General features: G+C 37.9%; 1 protein-coding gene across 8 annotated transcripts in view; it reads right to left on the bottom strand.

The window, feature by feature from the left end:
• LOC135198664 (vascular endothelial growth factor receptor 1-like) overlaps positions 1–20,338 on the bottom strand; it is a 116,546-nt gene extending 96,208 nt beyond the window's left edge. For 6 of the 8 annotated variants that reach the window (XM_064226459.1, XM_064226460.1, XM_064226461.1 and 3 more), the window contains exon 1: positions 760–780. Coding sequence is in view for 1 of the 8 variants with exons in the window: in XM_064226464.1 (XP_064082534.1) it covers positions 747–753 (7 nt within the window). In the remaining 7 variants the exon portion in view is untranslated. Of the gene's footprint in view, positions 1–746; positions 827–19,702 lie in introns of those variants that run through there. The other 2 variants (XM_064226466.1, XM_064226464.1) reach the window with 2 other exon arrangements.
• Positions 20,339–21,360: the final 1,022 nt, after the last annotated feature.

Genomic DNA, 21,360 nt, shown 5'->3' with positions numbered 1-21,360 from the left:
CTCTATTAGCAGTTCTTAAAGAGAGAGAGAGAGGTTCTGTTAGCAATTTTTATGAGAGAGAGAGAGAGAGAGAGAGAGAGAGAGAGAGAGAGAGAGAGAGAGAGAGAGAGAGAGTTAAGCTCTATTAGTAGTTCTTAAAGAGAGAGAGAGGTTCTGTTAGCAATTTTTAAGAGAGAGGAGAGAGAGAGAGAGAGAGAGAGAGAGAGAGAGAGAGAGAATACTTGTCTCCTCCCCTTCCCCAAAAAAACAAAATAAAAATTCCTAATAATCAAATGAGAATCAGACAGAATACTTATCAGTGTACACTATGCACTGTTTTTAGGCGTAGTGCGTGCAAGAACGACACAAAATTTATTTAAGATAAAATAAAAATAAAAAACTAAGAATAAAACACATTTTCAATTTGATTTTCTGTGCCTGACGCACATAATCTCTGCACAAAGCTAAAAAAAAAATTTAAATATACACACTATCAGCGAGATTCACGTAAGCCTAGAATTTGTAAGGTCCTTTTTTAGTCCTAGTCCATGCACAAAACTAAAATTAATATGTAAAAAACCACAGTTATCAATGGGATTTTTCAATGTCGGACACATCACGTAAGACTAGAATGAGTAAGGAACACTTTACGCTCTTCTTAGGCCTAGTTACGCACTAAAACACTTTTAGAAAAATTTAAATAAAACACATTATCAATCTAGTCATGTAGGCCTAGAGTGCGTAAGGACATATAAATATATACAAACCCCTCATTCCCACTATTGTATAATCCCGTGGCACTCCGCAGGGGATAACACCTCAAACTGACGAGCAACATACAGGAGAAGTCCCCCATTAGACGGCACCCCAACCCCCCTTAAGAAAAAAAAAACCTCGTCCGGTGTTCTAAGTAGGCACCCCGTTTTGACGCTACTCTTCTCTAAATCTATAAGGCTCAAATTCATCTCCACTTCAACGGCAAAGCCGACCCAGGGAAATAGGTCTTAAGAGCCTTCTTTCTCTGGGAATAAAAAGCAAAATCCCGCACTTTGTTAACTATGGCAAATATGGCGGGCCCTGTACAACGGCACCCCTCCCCCCTTTGGAATGGCGTGTAATCTCGCCTCCTTTATCTCTGAGAGAGATAAAGTGCCTTGCCTGCTGATAAAAAGATAAGGTCAATTCTTATCCTTTTTATTTTTTCATTTTATTTTATTTTTTGTCCGTGCAAGGTTGTAGACATCACATCGATTAACAGAACTGGCGCATAATAGAAATTAATGCATCTGTTGATACCAGAAGTAATCACAAACCCAGAAGATCGTTAGTTTTAAATTGTTATTATTATTATTATTATTATTATTATTATTATTATTATTATTATTATTATTATTATTATTAAAAAGCACGTAATACACCAAGATTAGACATAGAGATAACAGAATTCACGTATATATATATAAAAAACCACAGCAAGAAATGAACATGTTCTCTTAGGCCTAACGACGAAATACCAACTTGCAAAACATTATATACGTGTCGCTGATAAGAATAACTAATAAATGATAAGAATAACTCACAAATAAATATAGATACTTAAGTCCATAACTAAATAAAAAGAAGATGCCCCATATTTGACAAACAATTCCCGTCAAGTTACCCAACGTCGAAATAGACCAATAGAAACCTGAATGAATGTTATCAGCAGCAGAGAGATTATGACGAAATATTTTTTGGTCAAGCGGAAATGACTAAGAAATTAGTGAGCGTCGGATGTCTGTGATTCATTTCAAGTCTCTTTGTGGATCAACAAATTCTTAAAGAGGATTCGTCTCAAGAACAGGTTCATATCTTAGGCCTATAAGAGACGTTTTTTCAAGAAGCAAGCTTGCCTTTTGTTAGATACTTTTCTTGTTGTGTTCGTCGCAATATGGCCATCATATTGTAACTGTATATAAACAAGAGCTTGTATAGGCCTGTGTCTTTTGCCAAAGGCAGAAATTAACTCGGAAAATTAAACGGACAGGCACAGACAAACACACATTCCCAAAGACAGAAGTTAGATGAAAAATTTAACGGACAGACAACAAACACACAACAAATGCATTCCTAGATACGTTTGGTTCCCAGTCATAAGAAAGCGTGTTGAATATAGTAGCCTACCTTCAATTATATCTGTTTCTAGGCCTATGTTGGTCTTCAACCAATAAAAACGTGTAAACTTTTAAGCCTATGTTAATCTAATATCTGCTTCTAGGCCTATGTTGGTCTTCAACCAATAAAAAATGTGTAAAATTTTTAGGCCTGTGCTAATCATAAACCAGTGAAAATGTGTAAAATGTGCTAGAAATTAAATCAAGTTTAGGCCTATGTTGTCCTAACACCAATCAAAATGTATACGATAATTACCTAGAATGAAATAAACTTTTAGGCCTATGTTGACCTATAACCAGATTGTTTAGCCTAGATGAACAAAATAAAAATTATATACATATACCTTCGCCCTTAGAGGGCGTAACAAAATTCCACCCTTGGGCGTCATCATCCAGAAGAGAGGTAGACAAATAAATATATAGATAGATAAAGTCTTTCATTGAGAAATGCAGCTCGCTGAGGCCCTACTTTCCTGAGGATTATCTCGTCGAGGGCTTCCTTTATAAGAACTACCTCGTCGAGGCCTTCCTTTATAAGAACTACCTCGTCGAGGCCTTCCTTTATAAGAACTACCTCGTCGAGGCCTTCCTTGGTCAGCATTACCTCGTCGAGGCCTTAATTAAAAAAAACTCGTCGAGACCTTCCTTTACAAGAACCACCTCGTCAAGGCCTTCCTTTATAAGAACTACCTCGTCGAGGTCTTCCTTGGGCAGCATTACCTCGTCGAGGCCTTAATTTAAAAAACTCGTTGAGACCTTCCTTTATAAGAACCACCTCATCAAGGTCTTCCCTTTTCATCACTACCTCGTTGAGGCCTTATTTTGCATGAAATGCCTCGTCGAGGTCTTCTCTTAAAGAATCACATTGGCATTTGCCCTCCTTGCGTCAAACTACCTCGTTAAGGCCTTAATTTTGCATGAAATACCTCGTCGAGGTCTTCTCTTAAAGAATCACATTATCATTGCCCTCCTGTTGTCAAACTACCTCGTCAAGGCACCACTTCCTCTTAATGAATTACCTCCTCGAGGCCCCCTCCTTTTTTCAGAATTATCTCTCTGGGGCCTTTCTTTTGTAAAGACTATATATACCTCGTCGAGGAATTCATTGCCATTGCCGTCAAGGTTCCTCTTCTCTGAGAGAGAGAGAGAGAGAGAGACGACGTCCAATATACATAAACAACACGAAAATCAGTCAAGATTTTCCGACCGCCGTGAACAACCACCACCTTTGTATCTGTAAAAAGAACACGGGCTCTTTATCCAAAGTGTCTGGAGACCTTTCATGAAGATAAGTCTGAGAGAAGTAGTATTGTTCCTCGACACCAAAATGACGTCACGGGGCTCTCTATGACTGGAATCTGTTATTATAGTTCTGGCGTTGTCAGTGAGAGAGAGAGAGAGAGAGAAAGAGACTCCTCTCTCTCTCTCTCTCTCTCTCTCTCTCTCTCTCTCTCTCTCTCTCTCTTGCAGTACAAACAAACGCTCGCCTTCCCCACAATGGAGAGTATCCAATAGCCAAAGCTAGGCCGATACAGTATAAAAGCTTCTATTTAAACCACCCACTTGTTGTTGCTACCTTGCCGTATCCAGGTCAGGTATAGGGGGCGGGGTCCCACACCCACACACAAACCCACCCAACCACCCACCCATCTCCCACACACGCGAGGGTTTCCAATGAACCTCTGTCAAGTGTTTCTTCTTCTTCTTCTTCTTTTTCTTGCACTTCTTTGGGCCACTTGAATTGTTTAGAAAACAAACAGCGACTGTTCTCGCTCAGTTGAAGAAGAAGCAGCGTTGTTTGTTCATTTCTTCTCTCGTCGTGGGACGGAAAATAAAGATGTGCGGTTTAAATACGATGACGCTCTTCTTCTTCGAAGATCGTGGCGTTTTGTTTATTGAATAACTAATTTCCAGTCTTCGTAGAACGTCAAATCGAGTGATTAGTATGTCCCTCATCATGGGTGCGCCCTGCAGGATGCCACACACACACACACACACAACACACATACACACAAAAGTGTACGTACGTATGTATGTATGTATATATGAGGCAGCGTATATATTTATCACAAAGTATCAGATTTTGAACATTCTAAAGGCACCTTTAATTAACTTGACTTTAAAAAATAATAAAATTTTAAATATGTGAAGAAAACATATAATAAAATGTAAAAATAAAATGTGAAAATAACACATGATAAAATGTAAAAATAAAATGTGAAATTTCATATGATAAAATGTAAAAAATAAAATCTGAAAAAAACACGGGATAAAATGAAAAAAATTTGAATAATCATATGATAAAATGTAAAAAATAAAATATGAAAAAACATAATAAAATGAAAAAAATGTGAAAAAACATAAGATAAAATCTAAAAATAAAATGTGAAAAAAACATAAGATAAAATGTAAAAATAAAATGTAAAAAAACATAAGATACAAAATAAAAATAAAATGTGAAAAAACATATGATAAAATGTAAAAATTAATTGTGAAAAAAAAAAATAAATGCAAAAAAATATGATAAAATGTAAAAATAAAATGTGAAAAATTTCATGTGACATCATATGTTAAAAAATTTCACATGGCAACGTGTGGAAAAATGTCATGTGGCACCATAGAGAAAAAATCACATAACATATGTGACAAAAATTTTCATGTGGCAACACATGAGGGAAGAATGCCACATGACATGAAAAATGTTATGTGGCACCATGTGGAAAAAATATCAGATGACTTGTGAAAAATGTCACATGTCAACATATGTGAAAAATGTCATGTGACAACATACGTGGGAAAATGTCACATAACATTATGTGCAAGCCATGTGATTACATGCATAAAAATATCATGTGGCACCAAATGTGAAAAATATGGCATGTGACAACATACCTATGTGGAAAAATGTTGTGGCCACATATACTATACATATGAGTCATGTGATGTGAAAAAAAGTCATGTGACAACATACGTGGGAGAAATGGCATGTGGCAACGTATGTGAATGTGGAAAAGATGTCACGTGAACAACATATGTGACATAAATGTCCCGTAAAATATATCTGACATAAATGTCACGTGACAACATATGCGAAATAAATATCACGTGACAACACACGCGAAATAAATTTCACGTGAACAACATATGCGGGATAAACGTCACGTGACAACATATGAGAGATAAACGTCAAGTGAACAACATATGAGAGATAAATGTCACGTGACAACATATGTGAAAAAGGCTACGGTATGAGCCTACGTAAACAGACAAAGTCTCAGAGCATTGGTAATATTACCTTCTTCTTCTTCTTCTTCTTCTTCTTCTCGGAATACCGTTGCTGCGATAACAGAGAGAGAGAGAGAGAGAGAGAGAGAGAGAGAGAGAGAGAGAGAGAGAGAGAGATTGTTCTGCAACTAAACCCCAAACGCCACTGGGATATTTAATATCGCATTCGGCAAAGTGCCAAGAAGGACACTGGTGAGTCTCTCTCTCTCTCTCTCTCTCTCTCTTCTCTCTCTCTCTCTCTTTCCTTCCTCAACTTTCTCTTTGCTGTCATCCATCCCGCGAGGGCCTCCCTCAAACATATAGCTACACTTCCCCGTACATCAGCATACGCGCACATACATAAACATACAACGCCAGAAAACATAATCGTACATAGTACGTATATTACATATACGGCAGGCAAATGCAATCACATTCACAAACAGAGCACATACAAATAAACCGAACTCGCTCGCTACAAGTTCAAAAACAAACTTAACAAGGACTTTTCTATTGCTCTACACTAGTCGCATAATATAACACAAACACAAGCACAAACATCCACACAAACAACTGAGTCTGAAGAGAGGTTGAAGGCATGCTAGCTAATACCCTCAACGTCACGTACACGTACACTCGTGCACACACACAAGCATGTATCACGTACGTAAGACAAACACACACACGACAATAAATTCACAGTTTTTCCCCATCTCACAACAATCAATTAATTTTTTCACATTTCACAACAATAAATTCACATTTTTCACATTTCACAACAATAAATTCACATTTTCCACATCTCACAACATTAAATTCAGTTTTTTTTCACATTTCACAACAATAAATTCACACCTTTTCACATCTCACAACAATAAAGTCACACTCCCTCTCCATTTCACAACAATAAATTCACAGTTTTTTTTTTTTTCCACATCTCACAACAATAAATTCACAGTTTTCGCACTTCACAACAATAAATTAAGTTTTTCGTATTTCACAACAATAAATTAAGTTTTTCGTATTTCACAACAATAAATTTAACAGTTCTATGCATTTCACAACAATACTTTCACAGTTTTCCACATTTTTCTTTTCACAACAATAAATTTACAGTTTTTTTTATAAGTCACAACAATAAATTCACAGTTTTCGCACTTTACAAAATAAATTCACAGTTTTTCATTCTGCACAACAATAAATTAAGTTTTTCGTATTTCACAACAATAAATTTAACAGTTCTGCGCATTTCACACAATACTTTCACAGTTTTCCACATTTTTTCACAACAATAAATTCACAGTTTTTCATTCTGCACAACAATAAATTAAGTTTTTCGTATTTCACAACAATAAATTTAACAGTTATGCGCATTTCACAACAGTACTTTCACAGTTTTCCACATTTTTTCACAACAATAAATTCACATTTTTTATACTTCACAACAATAAATTAACAGTTTTCACATCTCACGACAATAAATTCACAGTTTTTCACATTTCACGACAATAAAGTCATAGTTTTACACATTTCACAACAATTAAATTCACCAGTTTTCCACATTTTCACGAACAAAATAATAAAAATTAATAAAGTCATAGTTTTACACCATTTCACAACAATATTTAAATCAACAAGTTTTTTCAAACATTTCACGGAACAATAAAGTCATAGTTTACACATTTTCACAAACACAATAAAGTTTCACAGTTTTTTTCACATTTCACGAAATAAAGTCATAGTTTTACACATTCACAACAATAAAACTCACAGTTTTCACACACCGACAATTAAAGCATTAGTTTTACACATTTCACAACAATAAAGTCACAGTTTTTCACATTTCACGACAATAAAGTCATAGTTTTACACATTTCACAACAATAAAGTCACAGCTTTTCACATTTCACGACAATAAAGTCATAGTTTTACACATTTCACAACAATAAAGTCAGTTTTTCACACTTCACAACAATATATTCACAGTTTTTCACATTTCACAACTCGCTAAGAGTGTTTCTATGTTCCATACCCAAAACAAACGATTAACAAAATCCTTAAAGTATTTCCAAAGCTGATTAACATTCTATAAGTCTAACTAACTAATTTTGGAAGACATTAAAACAATAGTCGGGAAGTTTGCCACACTGTGAGTTCGATCCAACGGGGAAAAAGCAAGATGCCTTATAACGGAGGTTTCTCGAATATACAGACGTCACCAGATGGACCACCGTGTCGAAATCCTTTTTGTTCCTGGAACCGCTGTCACGTGAGACACGTTGAAAAGTAGATCTAAGTGACTTATATATAAGACTTCATATTATTTTATATATCTAATATACCAGGGGCGAATTTAAGGGGGAGTGCGGGGTGGGGGGGCACCTGGTCACGTGCCCCACACTCCCATGGATATGAATAGAACATTTCTTTTTCTTTCAATTAACCATTATGAACAGCAACTTCCTTAGTTAATGATTATTTCAACAACTGTACAACAAGAAAAAACAACTATTAGTGTGTGTACCTATATGTGTGTACATACATGAGTAAATATTCATATATGTGTAAAAATGCTTGTAAATGTTACATATATATATGTGATAATATAATTGACCCCCAAAATGAAGATTTCTAAATCCGCCACTGGTCTACAACACTGCTCTTTGCGTTGCTGATTAGGCAGAGCCCATAGGTCTGTCTATACATGAGACTGAGAGCAGGGTTACAAAAAGGGTTGTAAAGAAGCCTTTTTACAATGCTGACAGTTATAGACTGCAAGACTAACGGATACTTTCATGATTATTTACGATGATACGTGACAACTTACAATAACAGATTATCATGGACGGTAAGACGCTGCATAAAGCAATCCTTGGCAACGCTGTTCCAGGAATATCGGTCACTCCCAATTTCTCGAAAGACAGAATCAAGTTTGACGTCAACTTTCAACTTTCAGCTCGAACAGCAACTAACTATACTTACTACATGCTTATATTTTTCCCATATTTATATATATTTTTAGGCTCAATACTCTCGGTATTATCCTCAGTTCTTATCTAATTTCATATATTCTTATAAAATATTTGTGACGTTTTGAAGGATTCTCCTCCAGCACAAACTTGGTTCAAGTTACCACTTTGGCTGACAAAGTTGCAAGCGCAATTGACCAAGCGGTAATGGGATAAAAAGAGGCCCCAATGCTGAAAAAAACAACAACATATTTTTAAGACGTGTATATTTATGTACCAGGAAACTTCGTCCAAGCCCAATTTTTTAAGACAGGAACCTTCGCTTTCAATATGACATCATCCTCAGCTTAACACAAACTATAGTAGATTCACATCAACCGTGTATTTGACGTCTAGGCCAGTCCCTTACGACGCTCCTGATTGGCAGTTGATAAGCCAATCACAAGGCTGGAAACTCTCAGTCTCTCTCGAGAGTTTACATAGGCAGGATGTATGTTCCACCTCTCCTGAAAGACGCCAATCGTAAGGGACTGGCCTAAACATCAAATGCACGGCTGATGTGAATCTACTGTAGCTTAGGCCTATCAGAAGCTACTGTAAGGATATATAAAATATGAACGAATAAATATAATCAGATATTACTTAATACATACTCGAGTGAACTACAGAATATAGGTAATTCATGGGTATTTACAGAGGTATGCCCTTATTCACATAGGACTACTAATTCTTTTTTTAACAAATACTGACACTACTTAAGGTCTTAAGAACAATTAAACAATGCGTGATCCGACCCACATCTTACTTGGGGCGCTTGCTTTAATTAAAACCTACGGCCAATTATCGCTTTGTCTCCATCGAATATTAAAATAAATACGCTATATACTATAAATAATTGTTCTGTAATGTTTAACACGGGCATTAATTATTTTTTTACATTTTCATTCTTATAAATAAATCATAAAAATCGTATCCCAAACTTCCTGTATGTTGAACTCAAAGTTAAACACCTTTTTCAGACCTTTATATAATTTTCCATAGACCTTTCCTATTCCCCCCCAACACAAGAAGAAGAACAACAAAGTAGTTTGAAGGCTTACTCCCCGAGTAAGCGAAAATCTCCAAACATTACTCTGACGCTCTACAGCAAATAATTAGACTGTTATAATACTCTTGACCTTCAATGCCAACGCCATCAACTCAGCGAAGAAGTCCTTCCACTGCTGTTGACAGACTCGTTCTTTACAAACAATTTCTGTTGTTTTACGTCGTGGAGGAGCAGTTCTCTACGCTCTCTATAGCGTAAAACAGCCGTGAAATGTCTGGAGATCAGCTTTCTCCATTTGCGCGCGGGCGAGCGAGCAAGGGATTCACATCATACGCATTTTAATATAGCGAGCATATATATATTTCTCGAGCGCGTGGTGATAGCCCGCTTGTCCGAACTATAAATAGTCTGCATTATCCTCAAGGACTACTGCTAAGACTATCACTGCTATCGCTACTGGTACTAAAACTACTGCATAATATCTCTCTGTCTCTCTCACTTCAATGCCTCTCGTAAGACACTCAAATCTATTGCCGATCGTATATGAATCCTACAGTCTCCCGCATATTGTTAACGGCCAAGTGGATGCATTGTCTCGTACTCCCCATGATGGCGGGTATTATGTGTATTACTATAATATACAGTCCAGGACTTCAAAACTTTGAAGTCTATCAGGCAATTGAAAGACGACACGAAAGAGAGAGAGAGAGAGGAGAGAGAGAGAGAGAGAGAGAGAGAGAGAGAGAGAGATTTATACTGATTAGCCTATCCAAGGAGAGATTTTATATTGATTAGCCTATCCACAGAAACCCAAGAGAGGTAGCGAATGGTTCGCAGCTGGTCAGGCAATTGAAACCGGAGAGAGAGAGAGAGATGTATATTGATTAGCCTATCCAGAGAAACCCAGGAGAGGTAGCAAATGGTTGATTACAATGGTATAAATACTCTCAGACACACGCAGGCAAAAACCCTCTTAGAATATTAAAGCGCTCGCCTCCTCTGCTCCTCTCGAGGTATAAAGAAACTATAAAATCGTACTCTATATCTATCCAACAACCTATCTATCTATCTATCTATCTATCTATCTATCTATCTATCTATCTACGTCGACACTAAATTCGCCCTGAGCCTAGTTTCTTGTGTTCAACAAGATACGTTTCCGTTAATTACTTGTCTTTAATCTCTCTGTGATTCGAGTGACACAATGGATTGTTTATTAGATTGAACCAACCAGTAGGTCTATCACTCGTCAAGGATGAGGTTTACTGTGACATTAGGTTTCCATTTTGAAAACTCTCTCTCTCTCTCTCTCTCTCTCTCTCTCTCTCTCTCTCTCTCTCTCTCTCTCTCTCTCTCTCTTATCCTAATATGGGAACGTACAAGTAGCTTACATGTAAAGTGGGGAGGATTTACAAGTTAGTCTATCTTTCTGAATCTTAAAGCACCCAATCCTTAAACAGGGTTTTAAAAAAATATGCCACACAAAAAAAACACTAGGAAAATTGCAACCTCCGCGCGAGGGTAAAGTAGTAGGAAAATTCTAATTCTGATAAACATGAAAACAAAACCTTACTCCTGAAAAGACAAAACAAAATCGAATGTGAATTAACCTCCGTTCAGTTTTCTGATAGTTTCAAAGGCTTATAGGCCTACTTCTGATAACGTGGATTCAAGAAATGCTCTTTCATAGCATCCTCACCAGCAACGGACGCGTCATAATTATTGCTATTACAGGGCGAATGTCATGGGAATGTTGCCCCTTTTAGTCATAAAGTGTTCATCTTCTCTATTCTTTTTTTATGGTTTTTTTCTGCATTTATCTAGGGCTAAACCTATGCGCTACGGGGCAACGTAGAATATTACACGGGAAAAGCAAACTGTTTTCCCTGACCAGCCATTAGTCAGCAAATGATTAATGACGAATGCCATCCTGTTCGTTTAATCCGGAAACCACAATAATTTTACGTTCAAACAGAATTACAGCGACAAATCGGTCAGGAAACACACTCTCTCTCTCTCTCTCTCTCTCTCTCTCTCTCTCTCTCTCTCTCTCTCTCTCTCTGTGTGTGTGGGCCTTACAAGACACCCCAGAGGCGTGACAAGCCATTACTGATGGTGGCTCAATCGGGCCAAGGGATAAAGTAACTGATCTCGAAAGGTCATAACCTTTAATCCAAAACTTCTTGTCCTCCTCCATCTTTTTCTTCTTCTCGGAATCTGTAAATGTTACGAACGTTGGAACACGTGGACTCAAAACTTGACTACAGATGAACTTTCATATGTGGCATTAATTCCCTTCTGTCCTTTCCACCTTCTTCGATAAAAGGATGTCATAAAAGACCAGTCAAGTTTCAATTCCTGTCTTTCATCTTCTTGGAATCTGTAAATTTTACGAACGTTGGAAACACGTGGACTCAAACTGGTACTACAGAGGGACTTTCCTCCACCTGCTTCGAAAAAAGTATGACGTAAAAGACCAGTTAAGTTTCAAGAATGTGAAGATAAACCTAAATGACGTCACGCCCGCAGAAGTACCCCAATCGGCGAGACGCCGCGTGTGCTGCTTCTGCTGCTGCCGATGGCGCAAGCTCTTCTCGCCAAGATAAAAACGAGACACGAATTTCGTAACTGGAGATTTAACCCCTGCGAGGACTTACCCGAGTATAACACCAGGATTTATCTATTGCAAAATGCTACTCAGGGACATACTGGCTAAAATATTTGGGATCTTTAGGACGGTATACTGAAATGTGCGCGTACTTTCACACTATAAAGCTTCCTTCTACATAAACTATCAAACATCCTACGTACACCCACCTTCCTAAAGCTCCCATTTCCCAGTAATAATAATATAATTAGCTTAGGCTTATTCCTAAACACTGACTAAAACTTGCATCTTTAAGTTAGTTCATTGGTTTATTAAGTTCTCTAGACCCCGAGATTGGTTACGTCCAGGATAAGAACTGCAGGATAGGCCTAGTGCCACAATTACTAAAACTTCTACTCCTTACTTCATAAACAATAAACAAATCTTTTCCAGGGGCTTGAAGATGTTTATAAAATTTGTTCCTACACCGATCTGGTTAAAACTCCCTTCAGAAACAATAAAACCGGTTTAAACTTTTACGTCAAGGACGTAAATCAGCCCCGTAACCTGTCTGGACGCAGATGTGGAGGGTCACTTAGCAAACAATGTTGGTTTATTGTGAGACTTTTTAAGTTTGTTAGAAGACTTAGTTTGTTAGAAAGCTGAGTTTGTTGGCAGATCTATGCCTACAAACGGTTATTTACAAAGAGAAGGTAGTACCCCAAAATGTACAACGGCTAAACTGGACGCAATTCTGTGCCTAGAAGACTTTAGTTTGTTAAAAAGCTTAGTTTGTTAGTAGATCTATGTCAACAAACGCTTATTCACAAACAGAAAGTACACCCCAAAATGAACAACGGCTAAACTGGACGCAATTCTGTGCCGGTTATGAACATTAAAAAGGAAGAATATAACCCACCACTGAACATCACGTTACAAGGGCAAGGCTGTTGCATACGTTTACTAATCTGTTCATATTATCTCTCTCTCTCTCTCTCTCTCTCTCTCTCTCTCTCTCTCTCTCTCTCTCTCTCTCTCTCTCTCTCTGTCAGAATGGGAATCTCCGAATGTGAAAGAAGTAAAGTGGGTTCTGTGTTGTTCAGAACAGAGTATACGTCTTAGTAAATTCAGTTGCCGTAGCAGAATAGAATAGTAATATCGTTAAATGTAGTAAATTTTACTGTATTAAAACTGCATTAGACTTAGTAGTAAAACATCCCTTATTTTTCCAGTTTCCGAACAGAAGTATGATAGTATGTACATTGCATAATTTTTTTTTTTTTTTTTTTTTTTTTTTTAAGAAAACAACAGTAGGCCTAGTTTTAGAAGTAATAGCTACTGATGTTGTTACTGATCCATCGTAGTGATAATAATGGTAAATTTACTTACGTAGTACTACAGCAGTAGGTCTAGTTATAGAAGTAATAATTACTGATTAATCGTAGCGATAATTAATAAATTTACTTGGTACTACAGCAGTAGGTCTATACTCTGATTTTTTCTATCTGTCCATCCGCCTGTGGTGTTTGCGTATGGTGACACTGCGTCCCGGGCTTTAGATAGTTACATTCAGCTTACATTCAACAATAATAACAATATCTTATTTCGAATATTAACAGTGTAATTCGCATACAGTAAATTATTATAACACTTTTCAGTTGCAAATGTACACCCAGATATCCTTTTATTTACCTAAAACTTACACATAGCGTAACTATCTAAGGCCCGAGAAGCAGTTACCATACCCAAACACCACTGGCGAGTGGACAGATGGAAAAAAATATAGTATAGTTATAGAAGTCATAGTTACTGATTAATCGTAGTGATAAATGATAAATTTACTTAGTACTACAGTAGTAGGCCTATACTCTGTTTTTTTCCATCTGTCCATCCGCCTGTGGTGTTTCCGTAAGGAAACACTGCGTCCCGGCCTTTAGATAGTTACATTCAGCTTACATTCAACAATAATAATAATATCCCATTTCGAATATTAACAGTGTAATTCGCATACAGTAAATTATTAAAACACTTTTCAGTTGCAAATGTACACCCAGATATCCTTTTATTTACCTAAAACTTACACATACCGTAACTATTTTAAGCCCGGGACCCAGTGTTACCATACAAAAACACCACAGGCGGATGGACAGATGGAAAAAAAGAGAGTATAGTTATCGAAGTAATTATTATTATTGCTGCTGCTGTTAATGATCCATCGTTGTGGTAAATAGTAAATTTACATTGTGGTAAATAGTAAATTTACATTGTAAATTTACATGATTAAACTGGACTCTTAAACACCAACACAGGATTACTCTCCTGGCGAACTCTCATGACGAGACAGAATTCATTCACTGTTGTTCGACTTGAGAAAGATTTTTCTTTTATTTTTTTTCCTTTATTAGAGAAAATATACAATATTTTACCATTTTAACAGAATTACATTCAGAATTGAAGATAGAGAGTCTTTTAAAAACATCAGCGAAGCCTTCGTGAACTATATGCTGTGTGCAACTTTCGAATTGCATTGCTGCGCAGGAAGGGAAGGTTGGTCATTAAAGAACATAATAATTAGAGCAATTACGTTCTCTGCAAGAAACCACCGGTGAAGGGGAGCAAAGGACATCATCGCCACCTCGCCACCACCCCTACCCTTCCCTCCTCCCCCTTTCCATCCTGTCCACAACATCCTGTTTGTTTCCGAATGCAAAAACTGACTAAATTAGACAGAGGCTGGTTCGGTCTATTTAATAGACTAACCTCTCTCTCTCTCTCTCTCTCTCTCTCTCTCTCTCTCTCTCTCTCTCTCTCTCTCTCTCTGTCCATTCACACAGACCTAAAAGGAATTTCGTAGGATATAAATACTCGAATTGCATTAGATTGGAAAGGTCCCGTTCAAGTGGTTTTCATATTATACCCGACATCTTGTTGCTCCGACATTGAGTCGGCGATGGATGGCATTTTAAGAATGTGATCGCTCACAGTCATATAGACTGATACCTGTCAATCATCGCTACGTAATTGTCGATCATCATCGATCAACAATGGGCAGTCCTCGAATATTTTTTTTTTAAGATATCTCTCTGATGAGGTAATATGGCTGATTGAGATCTACACTATTTCTCGAAAAAAAATTATTTCAACTCTTCCAACAGCTTTGTTTTGTCATTTTATCTGAAACTCGCTCCAACACTTATTTTCCACCACTTTCTCCAACACTTTCTTCTTCATCACTTTCTCCAACATGTTTTCTTAGCTACTTTCTCTGGAACTTTGTACATCACACTCCAACACTTTCATCATTCTCTCCAACACTTTTCTTCGTCATTTTCTTCAACGTTCCTTCGCAACTTTCTCCAACACTTTTCTTCGTCACTTTCTCCAACACTTTTTCTACATCAATTTCCCCGACACTTTTTCTTAGTAACATTCTCCAATACTTTTTCTGCACTTTCTCCAACACTTTTTCGTCGTCACATTATCCAACATTTTTCTTCGTCACTTTCTCCAACACTTTTTCTTCATCAATCTCCAACACTTGTCCTTCACTTTCTTCACCAATTTCTCCAACACTTTTTCATCACTTTCTTCACCAATTACTCCAACACTTTTTCTTCATAACTTCCTCACCACTCTCTCCAACAATTTTTCTTCGTCACTCACTCCGTCACTTTATCCTCACCAATTACTCCGACACTTTTTCTGCATCAATTTCTCTGACGCTTTCTCCAACAACAGAGTCCAAATCGAAGGGATTCTACGATGGAGAACTTTCTGTTCCCAAGATGTCTTTTTTCTTTCTTTCTTTCTGTTTTTTTTTTTTTTCTTGTCTTGTCTTCTGTGTCGCTCAAGACGCGACATTCTGGCGCCGCTTAGCGACGAAATCGATCATTTTAAAGAGAGAGAGAGAGAGAGAGAGAGAGACTCGAATAAATAGCTTGGGAAATCTTCTCATCTTCTTAATATACTTGAATACTTTTCTTTCTTTTTAACAAGGGAGAACTATTTTTTTTTATATAACCGCCAATGTGTACAGATTAAATCTCTCTCTCTCTCTCTCTCTCTCTCTCTCTCTCTCTCTCTCTCTCTCTCTCTCTCTCTCCGCCTTCTTGTTGCCAAGCAATGAATGTATATTCAGTCTTTTATATTTTGAGACAAGTTCCCAGTTGCCAATTATTATTATTATTATTATTATTATTATTATTATTATTATTATTATTTTATTATTATTATTATTATTACTTAAAATCGTTTAATAGAGATTACTTGGGGTTTTCTTTATTTCTTTCTTCGTTATTCATTCCAATTCACTAGTTTATTGGTGTTAATAATATATTCAAAATGTACGTTGCATTTGTCTCCAAGACGTCATTTTTCTACTGTCTATTCTCCTATAGTATGTGAATGTGTAATCTTATTATGCAGTCCTTTGTCTTGTTCCATTACTAAAATACATCCGTCATGAATATAATAATAATAATAATAATAATAATAATAATAATAACAACAAACCAATGCACGGACAATACATGAGACAGACTAAAGAACTAGCCAGCGATGACAATTGGCAATGGCTACAAAGGGGAGAGCTAAAGAAGGAAACTGAAGGAATGATAACAGCGGCACAAGATCAGGCCCTAAGAACCAGATATGTTCAAAGTATGATAGACGGAAATAACATCTCTCCCATATGTAGGAAGTGCAATACGAAAAATGAAACCATAAACCACATAGCAAGTGAATGCCCGGCACTTGCACAGAACCAGTACAAAAAGAGGCATGATTCAGTGGCAAAAGCCCTCCACTGGAGCCTGTGCAAGAAACATCAGCTACCTTGCAGTAATAAGTGGTACGAGCACCAACCTGAAGGAGTGATAGAAAACGATCAGGCAAAGATCCTCTGGGACTATGGTATCAGAACGGATAGGGTGATACGTGCAAACAGACCAGACGTGACGTTGATTGACAAAGTCAAGAAGAAAGTATCACTCATTGATGTCGCAATACCATGGGACACCAGAGTTGAAGAGAAAGAGAGGGAAAAATGGATAAGTATCAAGATCTGAAAATAGAAATAAGAAGGATATGGGATATGTCAGTGGAAATCGTACCCATAATCATAGGAGCACTAGGCACGATCCCAAGATCCTTGAAAAGGAATCTGGAAAAACTAGAGGCTGAAGTAGCTCCGGGCCTCATGCAGAGAGTGTGATCCTAGAAACGGCACACATAGTAAGAAAAGTGATGGACTCCAAGGAGGCAGGAGGCAACCCGGAACCCCACACTAAAAAAACCACCCAGTCGAATTGGAGGACTGTGATAAAGCAAAAAAAAAAAAAAAAAAAAAAAAAATAAATAATAATAATAATAATAATAATAAAATAATAATAATAACTAATAATAACTAAGAATAATATAATACTTTATTATAAGTATGCTTGAGAGAGGGTGTTCTTCCTAAGTACAATAATAATAATAATAATAATAATAATAATAATAATAATAATAAATTCATGGGTCACACGTGATGCAGAGGAACTACAGTGTATTCTCGCTTAGACAGAGAGAGAGAGAGAGAGAGAGAGAGAGAGAGAGAGAGAGAGAGAGAGAGAGCGGAAATACTCCGGCGGGTAACTCACTCCCCTGGCCGGGCGACTAACATCTTGACAAGCGCAGCTGAGGTCAATTATTCTATTGGACACTTGCATGCAGACAATTACGTCCGAGACATAACGTATTTGGAGAAATGCAATGATTCAGATTGCACCGAGGTCCCACCCCACCCCCACCCCCCGCGAAGGCTGGTTGTCTCGTGCACCATTTCAGGAAGTATAGGCCTACTATAGTTGCTATGAGACCCCCTTTCATTAGGCCTATGTTGATCCTTACTCGTAAGTCCTTCCCAGGGGGATGTTCCTAGTGCGGGGTCCTCCCTTTAGGAATTTAGGAATTACATTTGGAATTTAGGAACTTAGGAATTAGATTTTTAATCTCCTCGAAAACAGTCTCATTTCGTTGAGCCACAGGCCCAAACTTCACATAAGTCTATAGGTCTAGACGTTTCTCTCCTCAAGTCACCTCAATTTCAGGCATCTCCCCACCCCCCCTATCCTGAAATACCCTCAAAATCAGAACAAGGCCCACCGCCACCACCACCCTCCAACGCCCCCAGAACCCCAGAACCTGCTCTGCCGAAGTTGTCGTCAGCGGAAATTCAGACTCCAGAGGTGTCATGTCTGAAGTGAGCTTCTATCCGAAGTGATGAAAGTCGAATCAGAGGAAGCCGATACATTCCTCGGTGACATTTCTCTGTTCCAATTTATTCTCCTTTATTATCCACAGACGTGTCCTCGTCTACATTTATGTAAATTTTGGATTGGTTAATTTTCTATCCCGGGTTTTCATTCTCATAAATTTTCCATTAAATTTATCTGTATTTTAACAGAACTTACTGATTAGTTTTATTTCTATTCCATGTTTTTCTTTTAATTCAAATTCTCTCACATTTTCTGCTTTCCTGTTCGTATCAGTTGTTTACTCTTGTCTACAGCAACGTTTCTTTGCATATCTCCATATCTGAACGTTAATAATAATAATAATAATAATAATAATAATAATAATAATAATAATAATAATTCTACGAAACCACGTGGCACAATATTATCAGCCTAGACTCATCAGCACGCGAGACATGATAGTCTTCCCGGAGAGAGGTGGGGGAAGGGAGGGGTTGGGGTGGGGATGTGGTATGGACATAGGAGGGGGTGGAAGAGGCTGGGCTTAGTTAGACCTTTTGCTTAATACAAGAAAAAAAATAAGCCGTTGTGGACCTATTGACCTATGAAGTGAATATGTTTATACCAGGTGGTTACTAGATTATGTTTGATCAAAGTAGAATTTAATCGGTTATATGATAATAATAATAATAATAATAATAATAATAATAATAATAATATAATAATAATAATAATAATAATTAGCAGCTTATTCACGTTTAAATTACAGTGAGGCAAGGACGCTGTTACCACGTAATTGACACACTACAAAATGTTGCTATATATTTATCTATTCGTCTATTTACCTAAGTATCCCTCTGTCTATTTGCCTGTCAAAATAACCACAATCATGACGTCACAACAGAAGCCCCGTGACATCATAACCATGACGTCATAACCCAAGAAAAGGAGCGAGAAAAAGTGGGAATGTCTCACCTTGGTTACCTGAGCACCATGACTCATCAATGAATTCATTCATATGATTCACCTCCGTGAGTAAGAGGCGGGAGGGGCCCAAAGCGATGCTAAAAGTTGGGGGCTCTTGTTATTATTATCTTATTGTTATCGATAATTATAGATTATTTGGGGGGGAGGTGTTATGTCCGTGATGATTAGGTCCTGTTCGCCAGGTCCGTGATAAGAAGCGGGTTGTGTGCTGATGGGCGCGTATAGTGCGGACTAAAACAACGCCTTCAAACCTCTATCAAATCATTTTTTAAAAATTGTAATATTGATTATTCTACTTACTTTGCATAAAAATAGTTAATTCCAGCTCAAGCCCATCATCCTAAATATGGTTCATTCCAGTACGGCACTCCTGCTATACGTGTGGATGGCAATACGGAATTACGGACTAAATTACGTAAGATGCTTTCAAGCCTCAATTAAATATCTTTAAAAATTGTAAGATTAATAATTCTACTTACTTGAAATAAAAATAGTTAATTCCAGCTCAAGTCCAGCATCCTAAAAATGGTTCATTCCAGTACGGCACTCCAGCGACTTCAATTCCATGGCATGATGCCAGTCTTCGAAAAGACCACAAACAAACAACTCCCTCAGGAGAAGGTCTCATTGACAACCCGAGACGCACTTCTTCCCCCCCGTCAGATTTCTCCTCCCGGATCGAGGTTACACTATTTAGCGATTCAGCGTCTCTGCCGTATCTTAGATCTCGTCTCACTAACGAGCACCATTTCCTTATTTGCTCAGGATGACCCTGTTACACAACTATATGTATTTATATTTATTTATATATATATAAAAGCCACCGAAAACAATCACTGGACACGAGCGTGCATATTAAAAAAGGTCCTCTGTGACCTCACTGGATTGTATATATATGAAAACACACACACGACTTTACATCTCAAAGTCATTCACGCCTTCCTTGTTGCTTTCTTTTCTCTTATTTTTTTTAATCCCTCACACCCTTTCCCTCCTCATTGATGAGGCAACATCACAACCACAAGAATGCGGAAACGGTCGCGATGATGGCGGTCGAGAGGGACCTCCTGCTACGGCCACCATTTCAGAACTGACAACACGCAGGGCCAGGCCCAGGACTCCTCACTCGTCCCGTGCTGGTTCCTCCTCCCTTCCCTCAGCTGAGCAGCTATGTGAGGTCATGGTGTAAAAGAGATGCTGAAGGGGGAATTTTATTCTTGGTATTTATACTCGTTTCTCTCATCCATGGCCGTTTGTCTGTGCGCTGCAGTGCGTCCAGTTCAAAGAGGGGTTACTTCACAGTACTCATCGCTCTAGGGGCAGCGTTTTAAATGGGTCCTCTAGCGTTTGACGCCTTTTAGAAGTTGGTATGAAGATCCTGGATTGGCAGGCAGGCAGGCGGTTGCCAACTCCTCTGATAACATCTCGATCGCGCGTATGAATGCGGCGACGTCACAGGATTTAAAAGCCATTGAGAGACAGTGATAAAATACGTAAATACTCGCTTACTTTGAAAGCACCAAACTATAACGTTTAAGTAATATATCAGCATTCCTTATAAAGTTATAATACCAGGCTGCTATAAACATCTGTTGTATCGCAAAACATCACGGATGTTGAATGTGCTGTCTTACGGAACAAGCAGTTTATGCACGACTAAAATAGCACTCTTATATAAACTTATCCCCCTCCCCCCTACAATCACAATCTCAGTCACTCCCTCTGTATTCGGTACTATGTTATACCAATCTAATAACCGTGTTATTCATTCAGACTTTTACCCATGACACGGAACCCCTGAATGACTTATGCTGGGGTCACACATTCACGTATCACGACGGCGATGCCCACGTATGTGGATCTTGGGCATCATCGCGGTGAAATGACCTTGAACAGCTGGTAAACAGGACACGGGCTACCGGACGTAAAGCCAGCGACGTAAATTGCGCCGCAAAGTAGCGCAAAGAAAGCAAGGTCGGACGTCTACCTGGAACTTACGCCGATCAACTTCACGTCAAGACCACGCCCACCGTTGTGGGGCTGTGCTGTTGCCAGGTGTATGAGCACATTACTACAGCTTTTAATTTTTTTTTTATTTTTATTCTGTTTGAATCCGCGAAAGACATCTACAACACAG

This window comes from Macrobrachium nipponense, chromosome 22 (genome assembly GCF_015104395.2).
Source record: "Macrobrachium nipponense isolate FS-2020 chromosome 22, ASM1510439v2, whole genome shotgun sequence".
Lineage (NCBI taxonomy): Eukaryota > Metazoa > Arthropoda > Malacostraca > Decapoda > Palaemonidae > Macrobrachium > Macrobrachium nipponense.
Note: the sequence above shows the minus strand (reverse complement) of the source record. Positions and strands in the feature narration are given on the sequence as shown.